The sequence below is a fragment of the Mobula hypostoma genome, chromosome 17 (assembly GCF_963921235.1).
Source record: "Mobula hypostoma chromosome 17, sMobHyp1.1, whole genome shotgun sequence".
Taxonomy (NCBI): Eukaryota; Metazoa; Chordata; class Chondrichthyes; order Myliobatiformes; family Myliobatidae; genus Mobula; species Mobula hypostoma.
Window position 1 is genome coordinate 52,595,414 of NC_086113.1, and position 22,028 is coordinate 52,617,441.

The following is a 22,028-nucleotide window of genomic DNA, read 5'->3' on the forward strand; positions in this document are numbered from 1 at the left end:
GGTTGTAAAGACAGCTTTTGGTACATTGGCCTTTATTAATCAAAGTATTGAGTATAAGAGCTGGAATGTTATGATGAGGTTGTATAAGGCATTGGTGAGGCCAAATCTGGAGTAATTGTTCAGTTTTGGTCATCAAATTACAGGAAGGATATAAATAAGGTTGAAAGAGTGCAGAGAAGGTTTACAAGAATGTTGCCGTGACTTGAGAAACTCAGTTACAGAGAAACATAGAAACATAGAAACATAGAAAATAGGTGCAGGAGTAGGCCATTCGGCCCTTCGAGCCTGCACCGCCATTTATTATGATCATGGCTGATCATCCAACTCAGAACCCAGCCTTCCCTCCATACCCCGTGACCCCTGTAGCCACAAGGGCCATATCTAACTTCCTTTTAAACATAGCTAATGAACTGGCCTCAACAGTTTGCTGTGGCAGAGAATTCCACAGATTCACCACTCTCTGTGTGAAGAAGTTTTTCCTAACCTCGGTCCTAAAAGGCTTCCCCTCTATCCTCAAACTGTGACCCCTCGTTCTGGACCTCCCCAACATCGGGAACAATCTTCCCGCATCTAGCCTGTCCAATCCCTTTAGGATCTTATACGTTTCAATCAGATCCCCCCTCAATCTTCTAAATTCCAACGAGTACAAGCCCAGTTCATCCAGTCTTTCTTCATATGAAAGACCTGCCATCCCAGGAATCAATCTGGTGAACCTTCTTTGTACTCCCTCTATGGCAAGGATGTCTTTCCTCAGATTAGGGGACCAAAACTGCACACAATACTCCAGGTGTGGTCTCACCAAGGCCTTGTACAACTGCAGTAGTACCTCCCTGCTCCTGTACTCAAATCCTCTCGCTATAAATGCCAGCATACCGTTCGCCTTTTTCACCGCCTGCTGTACCTGCATGCCCACTTTCAATGACTGGTGTATAATGACACCCAGGTCTCGTTGCACCTCCCCTTTTCCTAATCGGCCACCATTCAGATAATAATCTGTTTTCCTATTTTTGCCACCAAAGTGGATAACTTCACATTTATCCACATTAAATTGCATCTGCCATGAGTTTGCCCACTCACCCAACCTATCCAAGTCACCCTGCATCCTCTTAGCATCCTCCTCACTGCTAACACTGCCACCTAGCTTCGTGTCATCCGCAAACTTGGAGATGCTGCATTTAATTCCCTCATCCAAGTCATTAATATATATTGTAAACAACTGGGGTCCCAGCACTGAGCCTTGCGGTACCCCACTAGTCACCGCCTGCCATTCTGAAAAGGTCCCGTTTATTCCCACTCTTTGCTTCCTGTCTGCTAACCAATTCTCCACCCACACCAATACCTTACCCCCAATACCATGTGCTTTAAGTTTGCACACTAATCTCCTGTGTGGGACCTTGTCAAAAGCCTTTTGAAAATCCAAATATACCACATCCACTGGTTCTCCCCTATCCACTCTACTAGTTACATCCTCAAAAAATTCTATGAGATTCGTCAGACATGATTTTCCTTCCACAAATCCATGCTGACTTTGTCCGATCATTTCACCGCTTTCCAAATGTGCTGTTATCACATCCTTGATAACTGACTCCAGCAGTTTCCCCACCACCGACGTTAGGCTAACCGGCCTATAATTCCCCGGTTTCTCTCTCCCTCCTTTTTTAAAAAGTGGGGTTACATTAGCCACCCTCCAATCCTCAGGAACTAGTCCAGAATCTAACGAGTTTTGAAAAATTATCACTAATGCATCCACTATTTCTTGGGCCACTTCCTTAAGCACTCTGGGATGCAGACCATCTGGCCCTGGGGATTTATCTGCCTTCAATCCCTTCAATTTACCTAACACCACTTCCCTACTAACATGTATTTCGCTCAGTTCCTCCATCTCACTGGACCCTCTGTCCCTTACTATTTCTGGAAGATTATTTATGTCCTCCTTAGTGAAGACAGAACCAAAGTAATTATTCAATTGGTCTGCCATGTCCTTGCTCCCCATAATCAATTCACCTGTTTCTGTTTGCAGGGGACCTACATTTGTCTTTATCAGTCTTTTCCTTTTTACATATCTATAAAAGCTTTTACAGTCCGTTTTTATGTTCTCTGCCAGTTTTCTCTCATAATCTTTTTTCCCCTTCCTAATTAAGCCCTTTGTCCTCCTCTGCTGAACTCTGAATTTCTCCCAGTCCTCAGGTGAGCCACTTTCTCTGGCTAATTTGTATGCTACTTCTTTGGAATTGATACTATCCCTAATTTCTCTTGTCAGCCACGGGTGCACTACCTTCCTTGATTTATTCTTTTGCCAAACTGGGATGAACAATTGTTGTAGTTCATCCATGCAACCTTTAAATGCCTGCCATTGCATATCCACCGTCAATCCTTGAAGTGTCATTTGCCAGTCTATCTTAGCTAATTCATGTCTCATACCTTCAAAGTTACCCCTCTTTAAGTTCAGAACCTTTGTTTCTGAATTAACTACGTCACTCTCCATGTTAATGAAGAATTCCACCATATTATGGTCACTCTTACCCAAGGGGCCTCTCACGACAAGATCGCTAATTAACCCTTCCTCATTGCTCAAAACCCAGTCCAGAATAGCCTGCTCTCTAGTCGGTTCCTCGACATGTTGGTTCAAAAAACCATCCCGCATACATTCCAAGAAATCCTCTTCCTCAGCACCTTTACCAATTTGGTTCACCCAGTCTACATGTAGATTGAAGTCACCCATTATAACTGCTGTTCCTTTATTGCACACATTTCTAATTTCCTGTTTAATACCATCTCCGACCTCACTACTACTGTTAGGTGGCCTGTACACAACTCCCAGCAGCGTCTTCTGCCCCTTAGTGTTACGCAGCTCTACCCATATCGATTCCACATCTTCCCGGCTTATGTCCTTCCTTTCTATTGCGTTAATCTCTTTTTTAACCAGCAACGCCACCCCACCTCCCCTTCCTTCATGTCTATCCCTCCTGAATATTGAATATCCCTGAACGTTGAGCTCCCATCCCTGGTCACCCTGGAGCCATGTCTCTGTGATCCCAACTATATCATAATCATTAATAACAATCTGCACTTTCAATTCATCCACCTTATTACGAATGCTCCTTGCATTGACACATAAAGCCTTCAGGCGCTCTTTTACAACTCTCTTTGCCCTTTTTAATGCTTGCCCTGGATTTGTCGGCCTGCCACTTTTACTTTTCCCCTTTGTACTTTTTGCTTCTACGCTCACTTTACACCCCTCTGTCTCTCTGCACTGGTTCCCATCCCTCTGTTGTGAACTAACCTCCTCACACCTAGCCGCTTTAATTTGATTCCCACCCCCCAACCATTCTAGTTTAAAGGTTGAATAGGTTAGGACTTTATTCCCTGGAGCGCAGAAGAATGAGGGGAGATTTGATGGAGGTATATAAAATTATGATGGGTATAGATAGAGTGAATGCAAGCAGGCTTTTTCCACTGAGGCAAGGGGAGAAAAAAAACCAGAGGACATGGGTTAAGGATGAGGGGGGAAAAGTTTAAAGGGAAGATTGGGGGGGACTTCTTCACACAGAGAGTGGTTGGGGTATGGAATGAGCTGCCAGACGAGGTGGTAAATGCAGGTTCTTTTTTAATATTTAAGAATTAATTGGACAGATACATGGATGGGAGGTGTATGGAGGGATATGGGCCGTGTGCAGGTCAGTGGGACTAGGCAGAAAATGGTTCGGCACAACCAAGAAGGGCCAAAAGGCCTGTTTCTGTGCTGTAGTTTTTCTATGGTTTCTAAGCCATCAAAACAGATGAACCACCTTGGTTTGAGTTCTCTGTTGTTACTCTGGGCCTTAACACCAATGAACCTGGGTACTTGACATCTTACTTTATGGCACCTAAAAACATGTGGTCTCATTTCTCGATTCCATGTTCCACTTCAATGATCCTCAGAACCTAATTAAACTCACAGCTACCCACCAATTACAAATGTATGAAAATCTCACTATACAACGCCTTGAACAAGGCAGGATGTGACCTTGCAAATGAAGGAACAGTTGCATTATCTGCATGCAACACTGTGGCATTGCACACCAAAACCCTCTGTCACACTAAAAGGGAATTGCTGATGGTTTCTTTTTAACTGCCGAGGTTACTTACGATGAGATGCTCACGTTGTGTGCCGGGACCACCAGCACCCGATTAGGAGCAACTAGCACTGAGCTGTCACAGGATACGACTCGTAACCCCAGCAGAAACTTGCCAGGTGTAGCCCCGCCAACTCCCCACAGGCAAACAATCTAATGGAGAAAACAACAAAATTGAAGTTACCTTGAATTTTAAAAAAATTATCTAACTAGCTACCACTGACAATTGTATTACCTTAAATAAATCACTATGGACACACACAGCCTTTCACATTTTCAGTATTAGACAAAGCATTTCTATTAATCTTGAAATATAGGTAAGGCAGTCTGGTTAAAATGGAAGCACATAAAATGCACCAAAACATGTCCTTATGAGAGACAGATGGAGGTCATCTGAAATATGGTACTTCTGACAGTGCAGCTTCACTTCCAGGGCGCCTAGGCATAACTCAAGTAGCAGCAGTACTCTCAATGGATACGATTAAATATTCCCGTTTCAGCCTGTTACAGCTAAAAAGCACAACTGCTTCCAAGGTCAGTACAGTCAACAAAGATGTCTTAATGCACTTAAACGAACTATCGCTGCTTAAAACCGACGAAAACAACACAGTCTGTGGTTGGAAGTGTCCACAGAGAAGACCGCGGAGTAAGTGCAGGCGCAGATCAGGATTACAACTGCGTTAAAGGAAATGGGGTTTTAAACTCCCTATACCAACTATCTTGCTGGCGAACGTGCAGTGTCTGGTGAATAAAATTGATGATCTCAGAGCTCGGGTGCTGAATCAGAGGGACATTAGGACCGCGTGTGTCCTTTGTTTCACAGAATCCTGGTTAACCCCTTCTGTACCGGATGCGGTGATTCTGATTGACGGGTTTACTATACACCGTCAGGACAGATCTATAGAGTCTCTCAAAAGCAGAGGTGGAGGAGTATGCCTCATGATCAACTTTCTTGGTGCACAAATATATCAGTGCTGTCCCAATTCTGCTCAGCAGACCTGGAATATCTAGTAGTAAAGTGTCATCCTTTTTACCTACCACGGGAGTTCTCTGGGGTCATTTTGGTAGCAGTTTACATTCCACCTCAGGCCACTGCCTTTAGATGATCTGAGCAATGGGATCAACATGCACGAAACAGTGCACCCTAATGCCTTCACCATCGTTTTGGGAGATTTTAACCAGGCCAGTCTGAAAAAAAATCACTAAGCAATTACCATCCATAGATCACTTGCAATACCAGAGGAAACAACACACTGGACCATTGCTACACCACCATCAAGAATGCCTACCGTGCTATTCTACGCCCTCACTTCAGGAAGTCTGATCACCTGGCTGTACTTCTACTCCCTGAGTATAGGCAGAGACTGAAGACTGCAGCACCAGCAGTGAGGACCAAGAGGGTTTGGACAAAGGAAGCACAGGAGCGCTTACAGGATTGCTTTGAATCGGTGGACTGGACTGTATTCAGGGATTCATCTTTGAACCTGGACAAGTATGCAGAAGTTGTTACCAACTTTATTAAAACCTGTGTGGATGAGTGTGTGCCTATAAAGATTTACTGTACATTCCCAAACCAAAAGCTGTAGATGAACCAGGAGATACATCACCTGCTGAAGGCTAGATCTGTGACATTCGAGTCTGGCAACCCAGGTCTGTACCAGAAAACCAGGTATGATTTGCGGAGGGCTATTACAAGGGTGAAGAGACAATTTCGAATGAGGTTGGAGGCGATATCAGATGCATAGCAACTCTGGCAGTGTGTGCAAGACATTACTTCCTATAAAGTGAAACCCAATAGTATGAATGGCAACGATGCTTCACTACCAGATGAACTCAACGCCTCCTATGCATGCTTTGAAAGGAAGAACACAACTACAGCTGTGAAGATCCCTGCTGCACCTGATGGCCCTGTGATCTCTGTCTCAGAGGCCGATGTTAGGCTGTCTTTAAAGAGAGTGAACCCTCGCAAGGCAGAACATCCCAATGGAGTACCTGGTAAGGCTCTGAAAACCGGTGCCAATCAACTAGCAGGAGTATTCAAGCACATTTTCAACCTCTCACTGCTACAGGCAGAAGTTCCCACTTGCTTCAAAAAGGCAACAATTATACCAGTGCCTAAGAAGAATAATGTGGGCTGCCTTAATGACCATCCCCTGGTAGCACACACATCGATAGTGATGAAATGCTTTGAGAGGCTGGTTATGACCAGACTGAACTCCTGCCTCAGCAAGGACCTGGACCCATTGCAATTTACATATCACAATAGGTCAACAGCAGATGCAATCTCAATGGGTCTTCACATGGCTTTAGACTGCCTAGAGAACACAAACACCTATGTCAGGATGCTGTTCATCAACTATAGCTCAGCATTTAATACCATCATTCCCACAATCCTGATCGACACCTGATGACCCTGTAATCTCAGTCTCAGAGGCCGATATTAGACTGTCTCCCTCCCTCCGCAACTGGATCCTCGGCTTCCTAACCGGAAGACCACAGTCTGTGCGGATTGGTGATAACACATCCTCCTCGCTGACGATCAACACTAGCACACCTGTGGGGTGTGTGCTTAGCCCACTGCTCTACTTTCTATATACACATGACTGTGTGGCTAGGCATAACTCAAATACCATCTATAAATTTGCTGACGACACAACCATTGTTGGTAGAATCTCAGGTGGTGACGAGAGGGCGTACAGGAGTGAGATATGCCAACTAACGGAATAGTGCTGCAGCAACAACCTGGCACTCAACGTCAGTAAGACGAAAGAGCTGATTGTGGTCTTCAGGAAGGGTAAGACGAAGGAACACATACCAATCCTCACAGAGGGATCAGAAGTGGAGAGAGTGAGCAGCTTCAAGTTCCTGGCTGTCAAGATCTCTGAGGATCTAACCTGGTCCCAACATATCGATATAGTCATAAAAAAGGCATGACAGCAGCTATACTTTATTAGGAGGCTGAAGAGATTTAGCATGTCAACAAATACACTCAAAAACTTCTACAGATGTACCGTGGAGAGCATTCTGACAGGCTGCATCACTGTCTGGTATGGAGGGGCTACTGTACAGGACTGAAAGAAGCTGCAGAAGGTTGTAAATATAGTCAGCTTCATCTTGGGCACTAGCCTACAAAGTACCCAGGCCATCTTTAGGGAGCGGTGTCTCAGAAAGGCAGTACCCATTTTTAAGGACCTCCAGCATCCAGGGCATGCCCTTTTCTCACTGTTACCATTGGGTAGTAGATACAGAAGCCTGAAGGCACACACACAGCGATTCAGGAACAGCTTCTTCCCCTCTGCCATCCAATTCCTAAGTGGACATTGAAGCTTTGGCCACTACCTCACTTTTTTTTTTAAATATACTGTATTTCTGTTTTTGCACATTTAAAAAAAATCTATTGAAAATACATAATTGATTTAGGTAGATTAGATTCAACTTTATTGTCATTGTGTCAAGTACAGATACAAAGCCAATGAAATGCAGTTAGCATCTGACCAGAAATGCAAAGGATAGTGTTATTTACAAAATAACTGCGAATAAAAAGTGCCTAGCACACAAATATAAAAGTACTGAGACAGTACAATATGGGTGCAATACTGCTTAGCGCTGTGATGTGAGGTTCAGCAGTGTCACAGCCTCAGGGAAGAAGCTCTTCCTGTACCTGCTGGTGAGGGAGTGGAGGCTCCTGTAGCGCCTACTGGATGGGAGGAGAGTAAAAAGTCCATGGTTAGGGTGAGATGCATCCCTGATAATGCTTTTCGCCCTGCCCAGGCAGCGTTTATGGTAAATGTTCTCAATGGTGGGCAATTGGGTGCCGATAATCCGCTGGGCAGTTTTCACCACCCGCTGGAGTGCTTTGCGGTCCGATACGGGACAATTGCTATACCACACTGAGATGCAGTTGGTGAGTATGCTCTCAATGGTACAGCGGTAAAAGTCCGTCAGTATCCTGGGGCAGAGGTGAGCTTTCTTGATCCTCCGCAGGAAATAAAGGCGCTGTTGTGCCTTTTTGATCAAGATGGAGGAATTCAGGGACCAGGTGAGATCCTCAGAAATGTGGACACCAAGGAATTTGAAGCTCGATACACACTCCACTACAGCTCCGGTGATGTAGATGGGGACATGAGTGTGGTTCCTAGCATGCCTGAAGTCCACAATGATCTCCTTGGTCTTCTGGGTGTTAAGGGCCAGGTTTGTTGTCGGCCACCACGCGGCCAGGTGCTGGACCTTGTCCTTGTAGGCCATCTTGTCATCCCCTCTGATCAGGCCAACCACCGTGGTGTCGTCTGCGAACTTGATTATGGAGTTAGAACCATGTACAGGAACGCAGTCATAGGTGAAAAGGGAGTACGGAAGAGGGCTCAGCACACAGCCTTGAGGCATGCCAGTGTTCAGGGTGAGAGTGGGGGAGAGGTTGTCTAACTTAACTGATTGGGGTCTGTTAGTCAGGAAGTCCAAGGTCCAATTGCAGAGGGATGATCTGATATCAAGCTGGCGAAGTTTGGCAATCAGCTTGGAGGAGATCACAGTATTGAATGCCGAACTAAACTCAATGAACAGCATTCTGACGTAAGAGTTGGGGCTGTCCAGGTGGGTCAGGGCAGAGTGAAGTGCCGTGGAGATGGCATCCTCTGTTGACCTGTTGGTGCAATAGGCAAATTGATGGGGGTCCAGGGTAGTGGGCAGACAGGATTTCAGATGTGATGGAACCAGTCTCTCAACACACTTTGCAATGATGGGGGTGAGTGCAAGTGGGCGGAAGTCATTCAGGCCCGTGGCAGTGGTATGCTTCGGCACTGGCACGATGGTGGCGATCTTGAAGCTTGTGGGGACAACTGCCTGGGCCAGGGACAGATTAAAAATATCCGTGAAGACCCCGGCCAACTGCCCTGCACAGACTCTGAGCACACGGCCCGGTATTCTATCCGGACCAGCTGCCTTCCGTACATTCACCCCGCTCAGGGTGGCGCAAACATCGGAGGTGGAGACTGAGACAGGCAGTTCACCAGGTGGGAGATCCGCTTTGAGGGTGACCTCCTTGTTCTCTCGATCAAAGCGAGCGTAGAAGTAATTGAGCTCATCAGGGAGGGAAGCAGAGCTGGAAGGGTGCACAGTACTAGGAGGTTTGAAGTCTGTAATGCCCTGTATGCCATGCCACATGCGCTGGGGGTCCGAAGAGTTGAAATGCTCCTCAATTCTCTGTTTGTATGTGTGTTTAGTCTGAGAGATTCCCCTCCTCAGGTTGGCGCTGGCTGAGCTGTAAGCCTCCCAGTCTCCAGACCTGAAGGCTGAATCTCTGGCTTTGAGCAGGAGGTGAACTTCTCTGTTCATCCATGGTTTCTGATTAGGGAAAACTTTTAGTTGTTTTTGTGATGACACTCTATCTACACACTTGTTGATGTGCTCAAGGATAGAGCTGGTATATAAGTCAATGTTAATCTGAGAGTCTGTGGTGACATGGGCATTAAACACGCTCCAGTCTGTGTGCTGGAATTGGTGCTGAAGAGTAGAGTCAGCACCCTCCAGCCAGATCTTAGTCTTCATTGTGGGTTTCACACCTTTAATGACCAGGCTATACTTGGGAAGCAGAAACAATGAAAGATGGTCAGACTGTTCCAGGTGGGGGAGGGTAGTGGCTTTGTAAGTGTCTGACACATTTGTGTAGACATGATCTAAGGTTTTATTTCCCCTTGTGGTGCATGATACATTTTGGTAAAATCTTGGAAGTAGGTTACAATGATTAAAGTCCCTAGCGACAATAAAGGCTCCGTCTGGATGCAATGTCTGCAGCTTGCTGATAGTGGCACTGAGGTCTTTCATAGCTACTTTGGCATTAGCATCCAGTGGAACACAAACTGCGACAGCATTGATGCACGTAAACTCTCGAAGTTGATAAAAAAAAAGGTCTGCACTTAATAATCAGGTATTCCAGATCAGCAGAGCAATAAGTGTCAGGAATGGTAGAGTTAGTACACCATGATCGATTCACGTAGATGCATAAACTACCTCCTCTACTTCTACCTGTTGCTAGCTCTGTCAGCCCTGAAAACCGTGCGCCCTTCCAATTCCACCACTGTTTAGCCACGTCTCTGTAAAAAACATGACGTTGCAATCCACAGGCCTTCCTTGAGTGAGGGTCCAAGTCATTAGTTCGTCAGAGACCGAACATCGGCGAGGAAGATACTAGGTAGCGCTGGCCGGTGTGGATTTAGCCTTAGCCTATCACGCAAAACTCCACGCTTCCGCCGTATTTGTTTACGGTCTCAATGCTGGGCCTTTCCGGTAGGAGCAAGTTGAATGCAGCTCTGCGGTGTCCTTACTAACTCCGGAGATAGTTGGTCGAAGTTGAATGGATAGTCCAAATCTGTGTTGGTGCATCGATAGTTAATGTCCAAAAGTGACTGTTTACTGTAAGTATAGTTCACATAGCCCAATCGAGCAAACACGCAGGAAACAAGCAGATAAATTAACACTATTTTTCGAAATCTGGTAAGACACTGAGCCTCGTGATACACGCGCCGCCATCTCAAAGTAGCAAACTTATTTATTTATTATTTTATTTATTATTATTTTATTATTTTTTTCTCTCTCTGCTAGATTATGTATTGCATTGAACTGCTGCTGCTAAGTTAACAAATTTCACGCCACATGCTGGTGATAATAAACCTGATTCTGAACGGTTCCTCCAGTTAATGTGATCGGTTTTCAAGAATTAAAAGAAAGGTATGTGGTTGTGTACAGTTTCCATCTGTTAAGTTGCTTCTGGAAGCACTGATCAGCCTTCTCACATTTGTGGCACTCCTACATTTCAGTTGGGAGGATTGGACTGGAATTTGAATAAACAACCCCAGCTTCTTCACATCCACTGCTGACATTGAGCTCTCTCACCCCGTCATTTGTCATTGTGCCTGTCTATTTCAGAAAAGGACACATTTTTCTTAGATTATGAAGACACGCAGTCCTCTTTTATTGTCATTTAGTAATGCATGCATTAAGAAATAATACAATATTTCCTCCGGTGTGTTATTACAAAACATCATTTCCTCCAAATATTAAGAAACATGTCCATAAGACATAGGAGCAGAATTTGGCCACCTAGCCCATCGAGTCTGCTCCACCATTCCATCATGGCTGATTTATTATCCCTCTCAACCCAGTCTCCTGCTTTCTCCCCCTAACTTTTGACACTCTGATTAATCAAGAACCCTTCAAACTCCACCTTAACTAGACCAAATGACTTGGCCTGATCAGCCACCTGTGGCAATGGATTCCACAGATCCACCACCACACGGTGAAATAAATTTGTTCCTGATCTCTGTTCTAAATGGATGGCACTCAATTCTGAGGCAGCACCCTCTGGTCCTAGACTCCCCAAAATAGGAAGCATCCTCTCCACATTGACTCTATCTAGGATTTGTAATATTTGATAAGTTTCAATGAGATCCTCCCTCATTGCTCTAAATTCCAGCAAGCACAGGCCCAGAGATATCAAATGCTCCTCATATGTTAACACTTTCATTCCTGGGATCATTCTCATGAACTTCCTCTGGACCCTCTCCAATGTCAATATTTCTTTTCTTGAGATAAGAGGCCCAAAACTGCTCACAATATTCAAGTGTGGTCGGGCCAATCCTTATAAATCATCATCATTAAATACTTGGTTTTGTATTCTAGTCCTCTCAAAATGCATGCCAACATTGCATTTGCACTGACACAACCTGCAAGTTAATCCTTCATGAATCCTGCGAAAGGACCCTCAAGCACCCCTGATTTTTTAATTTTCCCATTTAGAAAATAGTCCATTGTAGCGGTGTGCTACACACAGCGCTAGAATAACGACACATTGTCGGTGAGTTGTAGTTGCGAAAAAAGAGATTTATTCAAACCTCGCGGCCTCCTTTAAAGCCTTCCCGTTCCCGCCCTCCCTGGGTGGGACTGCTGTGGGGAACACATATTCACAGACCCTTTCCGTGCGCGGATTTTTCCCCCTGTTGGCGAAGATGGCCTGATGCCCTTTTTGGGGCCAGCCTCTCTGCCGGCGCGCATCATTTTATGAGCCGGTTCGAGTGCGCTGGAAAGTGGGTCACCACATAACCACCCCCGCCCCCCCCCCCGGCCAGAACCAGCGGTACATCCCCCAGTGTCCACAGTCTGGATCGGCCTCTGTTTCGGGGGTCTGCCTCTGCGCCGTGGTGCCTGAGCCTGAACTGGCTGCGCCAAGTCCACATGGGCCGGTTTGAGTCAGTCCACCATGAAAATCTCCTCTCTCCCCCCAATGTCCAGCACGAACGTGGACCCATTGCTCTTGATCACCTTAAACAGCCCCTCGTAGGGCCGCTGTAGCGGTGCCCGGTGTCCGCCTCGTCGTATAAAAAGAAACTTACAGTTCTGCAGGTCTTTGGGTACGCAGGTCGGGCTCTGTCCGTGCTGTGAAGTGGGTATGGGGGCCAGGTTACCAAGCATCTCACATAGTCAGTCCAGGACTGCTGTGGGTTCCTCCTCTTGCCCCCTTGGGGCTGGTATGAACTCTCCTGGGACGACCAGGGGTGCGCCGTACACCAGCTCGGCCGACGAGGTGTGCAGATCTTCCTTGGGCGCCGGGCGGATTCCGAGCAGGACCCAGGGAAGCTCGTCCACCCAGTTAGGCCCCTCCAGGCAGGCCATGAGAGCTGATTTCAGGTGACGGTGGAAGCGCTCCACTAGTCCGTTCGACTGTGGGTGGTAGGCAGTTGTGTGGTGTAGCTGTGTTCCTAAAAGGCTGGCCATAGCCGACCACAGGCTGGAGGTGAACTGGGCGCCTCTGTCGGAGGTAATGTGGGCCGGTATCCCGAAGCGGGCTACCCAGGTTGCGATCAGTGCTCCGGCACAGGATTCGGAGGTGGTGTCGGTGACCGGGACTGCCTCTGGCCATCTGGTGAACTGGTCTACGATAGTTAGGAGGTACCGCGCTCCTCGTGACACTGGCAGGGGCCCCACGATATCCACATGAATATGGTCGAACCTCCGGCGGGTGGGTTCGAACCACTGCGGTGGAGCCTTGGTGTGCCGCTACATCTTGGCCGTTTGGCACTGCATGCACGATTTGGCCCATTCCCTGACCTGTTTACGCAGTCCATGCCACACGAACCTGTTGGAGACCAGCCGGACGGTTGTCCTGATGGAGGGGTGCGCTAAGTTGTGAATGGATTCGAACACCCGCCGGCGCCAGGCTGCTGGGACGATGGGGCGAGGTTGGCCGGTAGCCACGTCACACAGGAGGGTCCTCTCACCTGGGCCTACGGGGAGGTCTTGGAGCTGCAAACCGGAGACTGCAGTCCTGTAACTGGGGATCTCAGCGTCTGCCTGCTGTGCCTCTGCCAGCGCTGCATAGTCCACCCCCTGGGACAGGGCCTGTATGGTAGGTCTGGAAAGTGCGTCTGCCACGACGTTGTCCTTTCCAGAGACATGCCGGATGTCCGTCGTGTGCTCGGAGATGTAGGACAGATGTCGCTGCTGGCGGGACGACCAGGGGTCGGACACCTTCGTGAACGCAAAGGTAAGCTGTTTGTGGTCCGTGAACGCAGTGAAGGGCCTACCTTCTAAGAAGTACCTGAAATGCCGGATTGCCAGGTATAGTGCTAATAGCTCCCTGTCAAAAGCACTGTATTTGAGTTTGGGTGGTCATAGGTGTTTGCTGAAGAACGCCAGGGGTTGCCAGCCACCCTTGAGGAGTTGTTCCAGCACTCCACCGACTGCTGTGTTGGACGCGTCCACCGTGAGGGCAGTAGGAACGTCTGTTCTGGGGTGCACTAGCATCACGGCGTTTGCCAAGGCTTCTTTGGTTTTAACGAAAGCGGCTGCGGCCTCTTCTTCCCAGGTAACGTCCTTGCCCTTACCCCACATCAGGGTGAACAGGGGGTGCATGATTTGGGCTGCTGAGGGGAGGAAATGGTGGTAGAAATTCGCCATACCCACGAATTCCTGCAGGCCTTTGATTGTGTTGGGTCGGGGGAAGTGGCGGACTGCATCTACCTTGGTGGGCATAGGGTCGGGTCCGAACTGGCATTTGGCCGGGTTGATTGCAAGGCTGAATTCACTCAGTCGGGCGTAGAGTTGATGGAGGTGGGACAGATGCTCCTGACAACTACTGCTGGCTATGAGGATGTCGTCCAAATAGATGAATGCAAAGTCCAGGTCACGTTCCACTGCGTCCATTAGCCGCTGGAACGTCTGTGCGGCATTCTTTAGGCCGAACAGCATTCGGAGGAATTCGAAAAGGCCGAACGGGGTGATGAGTGCTGTTTTGGGGATGTCATCTGGATGTACCAGGATTTGATGGTATCCCCGGACGAGCTCTACCTTGGAAAAGATCCTTGCGCTGTGTAGGTTTGCTGCAAAGCCTTGAATGTGCGGCACAGGGTAGCGGTCTGGCGTTGTAGCCTCGTTCAGTCTGTGGTAGTCGCCGCATGGTCTCCAGCCCCTCCCCCCCCATTGCCTTGGGCACCATGTGCAGGGGGGAGGCCCATGGGCTGTCGGACCGTCGTATGATCCCCAATTCCTCCATATTCTTGAACTCCTCCTTCGCCAGTCAGAGCCTGTCCGGGGAAGCCTTCGAGCACGGGCGTGGAGGGGTGGTCCATGGGTCGGGATGTGGTGCTGTACTGTCTGGGCATGGCTGCCGTGAACTGCGGTGTCAGAACTGATGAGAAATCCGCCAGGACCCCGGTGAATTCGTCGTCGGACAGCGTGATGGAGTCCAGGTGTGGGGCTGGCAACTTGGCTTCACCCAGGGAGAATGTTTGAAAAGTCTTGGCGTGGACTAATCGCTTCCCTTGCAAGTCGACCAGCAGGCTGCAAGCTCGCAGAAAATCTGCCCCCAGGAGTGGCTGGGCCACGGCGGCCAGTGTGAAGTCCCACGTGAACTGGCTGGAGCTGAACTGTAGCCGCACTGTGCGAGTGCCGTAGGTCTGTATTGTGCTGCCATTTGCAGCCCTCAGGGTGGGTCCCAGTTCTCTGTTGTGGGTGTCATAACTCATTAGAGGTAAAACGCTGATCTCCGCTCTGGTGTCGACCAAAAAGCGGCGTCCCGATTGCTTGCCCCAGACATACAGGAGGCTGATGGCCAACCGCCGTAGCCATCAACGGTGGCTGGCCCTGCCGTTTCCCGGGAATTTGCAGGACGGTCTACAGCGGCGGGCCTCTGTGCCCCACCGCTGGTGGTAGAAGTACCACTGTTCATTGGCCTCCTCACTCCTGCCTCTGGGTTGTGTGCGCTCTGTTGCCGGGCCTGGTCTCGCCTGCTGTTGGGCACGCGGCTTGATGATCTGTGCGACAGACGCCCTTCTCTCCTTCCTGGCATTCCACAGCACATCTGCCTGGGCCGCCACCTCCCGGGGGTTGCTGAAATCTGCGTCGGACAGCAGCAGGCATATGTCCTCGGGCAGTTGCTCTAGGAACGCCTGCTCAAACATGAGGCAGGGTTTGTGTCCTTCAGCCAGGGCCAGCATCTCGTTCATTAATGCTGACGGCGGCCTGTCTCCCAAACCATCCAGGTGCAGCAAGCGGGCAGCTCGCTCACGCCATGAGAGTCCAAAAGTCCTTGTGAGCAGGGCTTTGAATGCTGTGTATTTACCATCCTCCGGGGGCGACCGTATAAACTCCTCAACTTGTGCAGCTGTCTCCTGGTCGAGGGAGCTCACCGCGTAGTAGTAACGAGTGGAATCCAAGGTTATCTGCTGAATGCGGAATTGGGCTTCTGCTTGTTCGAACCATAAGTGGGGTCGCAGCGTCCAGAAGCTTGGCAGTTTTAACGAAACTGCATGAACAGATGCAGCGTCGGTCATCTCCGGTCCAAATATCATTTGGGCTGTCGGGATCACCAAATGTAGCGGTGTGCTACACACCGCGCTAGAATAACCACACGGAGTCGGTGAGTTGGAGTTGCGAAAAAAGAGGTTTATTCAAATTTCGCGGCCTGCTTTAAAGCCTTCCCGTTCCCACCCTCCCCGGGCGGGACTACTGTGGGGAATGCATATTCGCAGACCCTTCCCGCGCACTGGTTTTTCCCCCTGCTGAAGATGGCCTGGCGCCCTTTTTGGAGCCAGCCTCTCTGCCGGCGCACGCTGTTTTGTGAGCCGGTTCGAGTCTGCTGGAAAATGGGTCACCACACCATGCCCTTATTCCTTCTGCCAATGTGGATGATCATACACTTCCCTATACTTTATTTCATCAGCCACTTCTTTGCCCATTCCCCCAATCTGTGCAAGTCCTTTCACCCAGCTTTGTAATGTTTGCAAACTTTGCCACAAAACTATCAATTCCTTCATCCAAATCAGGGACATACAAACTGAAAAACAACTTCTCTGTCTAGGTTGATGAGTCAACAGATTTCACCAATAAATCTCATGTTGTAGCGTTTGTAAGATTTGTAGATGATAGTGAAAATCAAGAAAACATTTTCTGTCGCAAACAGCTGCCCAAAACAAGCAAAGGCTAAGATGTATTAAATGTTCTGTCTTCATATCTGGAAACAAAACGTCTATCATAGAGGAACTGTGTTGGCATCTGTACTGATGGTGCCCCATCAGTGACAGGCTTTATGACAGGTTTCAATTCCCTTGTAAGAAAAAAAAAGAAAATCCTGACATTGTCAAAACACACTTTCTTCACAGAGAGGTGCTGATGTCAAAAACTCCTTCAGATGAAATGAAAAATGTTCTGGATGATGCTATAAAAATGCTTAGCCTTATTAAACAAAGACCAGTTCACTCAAGAATGTTTAATAAACTGGACAAAGAGCTCACCAATCCCCTGCTACATACTGAAATCCGGTGGCTTAGCACAGAAAGAGTTCTCAACAGGGTGCTTGAGCTGAAAGCTGAACTGCAGGAGTACTTTCAAGAAAATAGTAGGCCAGATTTTGCTGAGTGCTTTGAAAGAGGAAGAACTTTGCGAGCTGCAGTCTGATTGTGTGCTCAAGATGAGATTTACTGACCTGCTCCTGGCTTTCTGTGAAAGAAGAGAACCTTGCCATTCATAGGAAAACGATGAACATTTTGCTGCAGTTTTCAACTTCTTACATGGGTGAGTAAGCTTTTTCTTGTTTAACAAGCATCAAGAGCAAGGATAGTGATTGTCCCATTTCAACTGAAGGTGAAATGAAGGTGTGTTTAAGGAGTGCTTATCTCAAGTTCGACCCAGAACTAAGTATTTGTGCAGCAAAAAACAAGCACGGGTTTCACATGCTAGGCTTATATTTGCGCCTGATCATGTCACTCAGTAAAAAAATGTTTTTTCAAAGTCTTGTATAAAACTGAGTCTTAGGCTATACTTTTATTCATACTACTTTGCTTATGGTTTTTAGTAACTTTACTACTCAATGTCAACAAATTTTCATATGGTAAATAGCATTAATTAAAATCAATTTACAACCTTCATTTAAATTGGATCTAACCAGCCTATCTTTAGAAAAATTAAATCCCATTTTTGCTTAAGCCAGATAATTAGCAGAAATATATTATGTTTGCCTAATGAGTTGTTTTTTTAATTTATGAAAGGGAAAGATTAATTTCAAGAAAGGTAAGCTAAGCTTAAACTACTTTTTTAAAAAAGGACGGCTAAAAAATCATTCTCTACTCAAAACAGCATTGCCAATCATTTTTGGATTATAATAACTAAAACTAAATATTTTTAGGGTTCCTCCAGGGCAAAAAGATTGAGAAAGGCTTGTCTACCCTAATATTTCCTCAAATAATTACAACAAATTTATTAGACAAGATTTCCCCTTTAGAAAACCATGCTGAATACAGACTATTTTATCGTGTACCTTCAAATCCCCCAAAACCTCACCCTTAATAATAGACTCCAACATTTTCCCAACCACTGAGGTCAGACTAAGTGGCCTATAATTTTCTTTCTTCTGCCTCTCTTCCTTCTTGAAGAGTGGAGCGACAATTGCAATTTTCCAGTCTTCAAGAAACATTCTAAATAGTAATTCTTTAAAGATCATTACTGATGCCTCCAAAACCTCTTCAGCATCCTGGGATTTAATCCATCTGGTCCAGGTGACTTATCTACCTTCAGCTTTTTCAACTTCCCAAGCGCCTGTCCTTAGTAATAGCAATGACACTCACTTCTGCCCGCTGACACACTAGTATTTCAGGCATTCTGCTAACATCTTCCAGTGAAGAATGACAAAAAAACCGTAAGTTCGTCCACTATTTCTTTGTCCCCCCATTACTCCCTTTCCAACATCATTTTCCAGCCGTCCGATATCTGCTCTTCTCTCTTATACACTTCATATATCTGAAAAGCATTTTGGTATCCTCTTTGATATTATCGGCTACCTTCCCTTCACGTTTCATCTTTTCTTTATGGCTTTTTCAGTTGCCTCCTGTAAGCTTTTAAATGCTTCCTAATCCTCTATCTTCTCACTAATTCTTTCCATATTATATGCCCTTCCTTACTTTTATGCTAGCTATGACTTCCCTTGTCAGTCACAGTTGCCTCATCCTCCCTTTAGAATACATCTTCATTTTTGAAATTATCTATCCTGCACCTTCTGAATTTCCCCGAGAAACACCAGCCATTACTGTGTGGCAGTCATCCCTACTAGTGTCCCTTTCTAATTAACTTTGGCCAGTTGCTCTCTCACGCTTCTGTAATTTCCTTTAGAGGTCCTCCGCTGGTCAGGGCCAATCATGGACGTTGTATCCTCACTATCTACATGATATGAAAGCCAGGGCAATATGGTACGGAGGTGTTATGTACCCCTAAGTCTGCCTACTGATCAACACTGCGTGGTGCTTGGACACAGTGGCACTGACAAGCTCCTGCAGCCCAGACCTGGAACACCTGTCGGTGAAGTGTCGTCCCTACTATCTGCCACGGGAATTCACTTCAGTCATACTGACGGCAGTCTATATTCCCCCCCAGGCAGACGTGGAGTGTGCTTTGAACATACTATATGCCAACATCAGTGAACTTGAGACCAGGTATCCGGAGGCTTTGCTCATTACAGCCAGGGACTTTAACCAGGCCAACCTCAGAAAGGCGCTGCCAAAGTTATACCAACATGTCTCCTGCCCCACTAGAGGCCCGAATATACTTGATCACTGCTACACAGCAGTCAAGGATGTCTGCCGTTCCGTCCCACGACCTCACTTCGGAAATTCGGACCATCAGGCCGTACTCCTCCTCCCGGCTTACAAAACAGAAACTGAAGCGGGAGGTCACGGTGTCAAAAGTAGTGTCGCGTTGGACAGAGGAAACGGATGAGGTCCTCCGTGACTGCTTTGAATCGGTGGACTGGTTAGTATTCAAGGACTCGGCAGCTAACCTCTGAGTATGCCTCAGCTGACACAGACCTTATTTGGAAATGCACGGAGGACTGTCTCTCTCGGAAGACGATCCAGGTATTCCCTAACCAGAAACCTTGGATGAATTATGAGGTCAAGTCCCTTTTAAAGGCTAGAGCTGCGGCTTTTAGGTCCGGGGATACCAGTCGCTACACGGAATCCAGGTGTGAACTCCGGAAAGCCATTAAGGGCACCAAAAGGCAATATCGAGCCAAGTTGGAAGCCCAGGCTAACCAAAGGGATGCCAGTAGACTATGGCAGGGTCTAAATGAGATCACTGGGCGCAAAGAAAAGGCTGGGGATATCAATAACTGTGGCACTTCTCTTCCTGATGAACTAAACATATTCTACGCAAGATTCGAACAGAAGAGGTGCGTCCCACTCCCTCTGGATGAACCGGACCTGGTGGCATCGTCACCGAGGACGTTAGAAGGGCCCTCCTGAAGATAAATCCAAGGAAGGCCACGGGCCCAGATGGCGTCCCGGGACAGGTTCTCCGGGCCTGTGCAAGCAAACTAGCTGGAGTGTTTGCTGACATCTTCAACTGCTCCTTGCTTCAGTCTAAGATCTCCTCGTGTTTTAAGAAGGCAACTATAATCCCAGTGCCGAAGAATAGCAAGATGGCATGCCTGAATGACTATCGACCTGTGGCTCTGACATCAATTGCTATGAAGTGCTTCGAGAGATTGGTTATGGCACACATCAACCACAGCCTACTGGTCAACCTCGACGCTTTGCAACTCGCCTACCGGAGCAACAGGTCAACGGCAGATGTCATCTCTCTGGCCCTACATTCCTCCTTAGAAGACCTGGAGAATAAAGACGCATACGTAAGGCTCCTTTTCATTGACTACAGCTCTGCCTTTAATACCATCATTCCAAATAAACTGCTCTGGAACCTGGGCCTTAGCACTCAGATCTGCAGCTGGATCTTCAACTTCCTCACAGACAGGACCCAGGCTGTAAAAATAGAGGACAAGCTCTCCTCTACAATCACTCTGAGCACTGGTGCCCCACAAGGCTGTGTACTCAGCCCCCTGCTGTACTCACTGTACACCCATGATTGTGTAGCCAAGTTTCTATCAAACTCAATATATAAATTTCCTGATGACACAACAATTGTAGGCCCTATCTCGGGTAATGATGAGTTTGAGTACAGAGAGGAAATTAAGAACCTAGTGGCATGGTGCGAAGACAATAACCTATTCCTCAACATCAGCAAGACGAAGGAATTGCTTGTTGACTTCAGAAGGGGTAACGGACCTCACGACCCAATTTACATCGGTGGTGCGCATGTGGAACAGGTCAAAAGCTTTAAGTTCCTCGGGGTCAATATCACAAATGACCTGACATGGTCCAACCAAGCAGAGTCCACTGCCAAGAAGGCCCACCAGCGCCTTTATTTCCTGTGAAAACTAAAGAAATTTGGCCTGTCCCCTAAAACCCTCACTAATTTTTATAGAAGCACTGTAGAAAGCATTCTTCTATGGTGCATCACAACCTGGTATGGAAGTTGTCCTGTCCAAGACGGAAAGAAGCTGCAGAAAATCATGAACACGGCGCAGCACATCACACAAACCAATCTTCCATCCTTGGACTCACTTTACACCGCACGCTGTCGGAGCAGTGCTGCCAGGATAATCAAGGACATGACCACCCAGCCAACACACTTTTCGTCCCTCTTCCCTCCAGGAGAAGACTGAGGAGCTTGAAGACTCGTACGGCCAGATTTGGGAACAGCTTCTTTCCAACTGTGATAAGACTGCTGAACGGATCCTGACCCAGATCTGGGCAGTACTCCCCAAATATCTGGACCTGACTCTCAGTTTTTTTGCACTACCTTACTTTCCATTTTTCTATTTTCCATTTATGATTTATAATTTAAATTTTTAATACTTACTAATTTTTACTATTTTTAATATTTAATATTTGTAATCCAGGGAGCAGAAAGCGCAGAATCAAATATCACTGTGATGATTGTACGTTCTAGTATCAATTGTTTGGCAACAATAAAGTATAAAGTATACAGTATATTTTTTATGGACTATACCTTTAAAGAGAGAGAGGTGAAGACTGTTTTGAGATGGTTATGGCTTCTCTGCAGCATGTTTACATTTCTGCAAGGACACTGGCAGCTTCTAAGTTCTTACAGAGAGAGAAAAGGGAGGAGCTACTTGATGGACAGCTGGTGTTCAGCATGGTGAGATAAATAAAGGTCAGATGATAGACTCAAAAACACATGATTTTGGACACTGGATGAGCTTTATTGTGCCCACAGAAAGGTGGTTTTTTTGGAGGATCGATCAGTGGCTCTCGCAGTGTGGAAAAGGTGTGACCAGTGGGGAGTTATTAGTGTGCCCAACCCTCCCCTGGGTTGATAGCTCCAGCACAGAAGACAGTCTCCTTTTTTGTGGTCACATTCGTGACTTTAAAGGAAGAGAAGAGGGGAGAGGAAGGTTTGAAACAGAAGAAACCTAGTGACAAAGAGGTCACTGTTGGGATTTTCTCCTCTGTAGCCCGTGAGGGTGAGTTTGAGTTCCATTCAAATACGAAGGCATGACTGTCATTTATGAATACC

At 47.1% G+C, this 22,028-nt stretch overlaps 1 protein-coding gene across 1 annotated transcript in view; it reads right to left on the reverse strand.

Moving 5' to 3' along the window:
* Window positions 1-22,028, reverse strand: part of fam8a1b (family with sequence similarity 8 member A1b) — a 56,237-nt gene that overhangs the window by 14,343 nt on the left and 19,866 nt on the right. Inside the window, exon 4 of the mRNA XM_063069901.1 lies at window positions 4,129-4,268. Coding sequence (XP_062925971.1) covers window positions 4,129-4,268 — 140 coding nt within the window. The remainder of the gene's footprint in view (window positions 1-4,128; window positions 4,269-22,028) is intronic.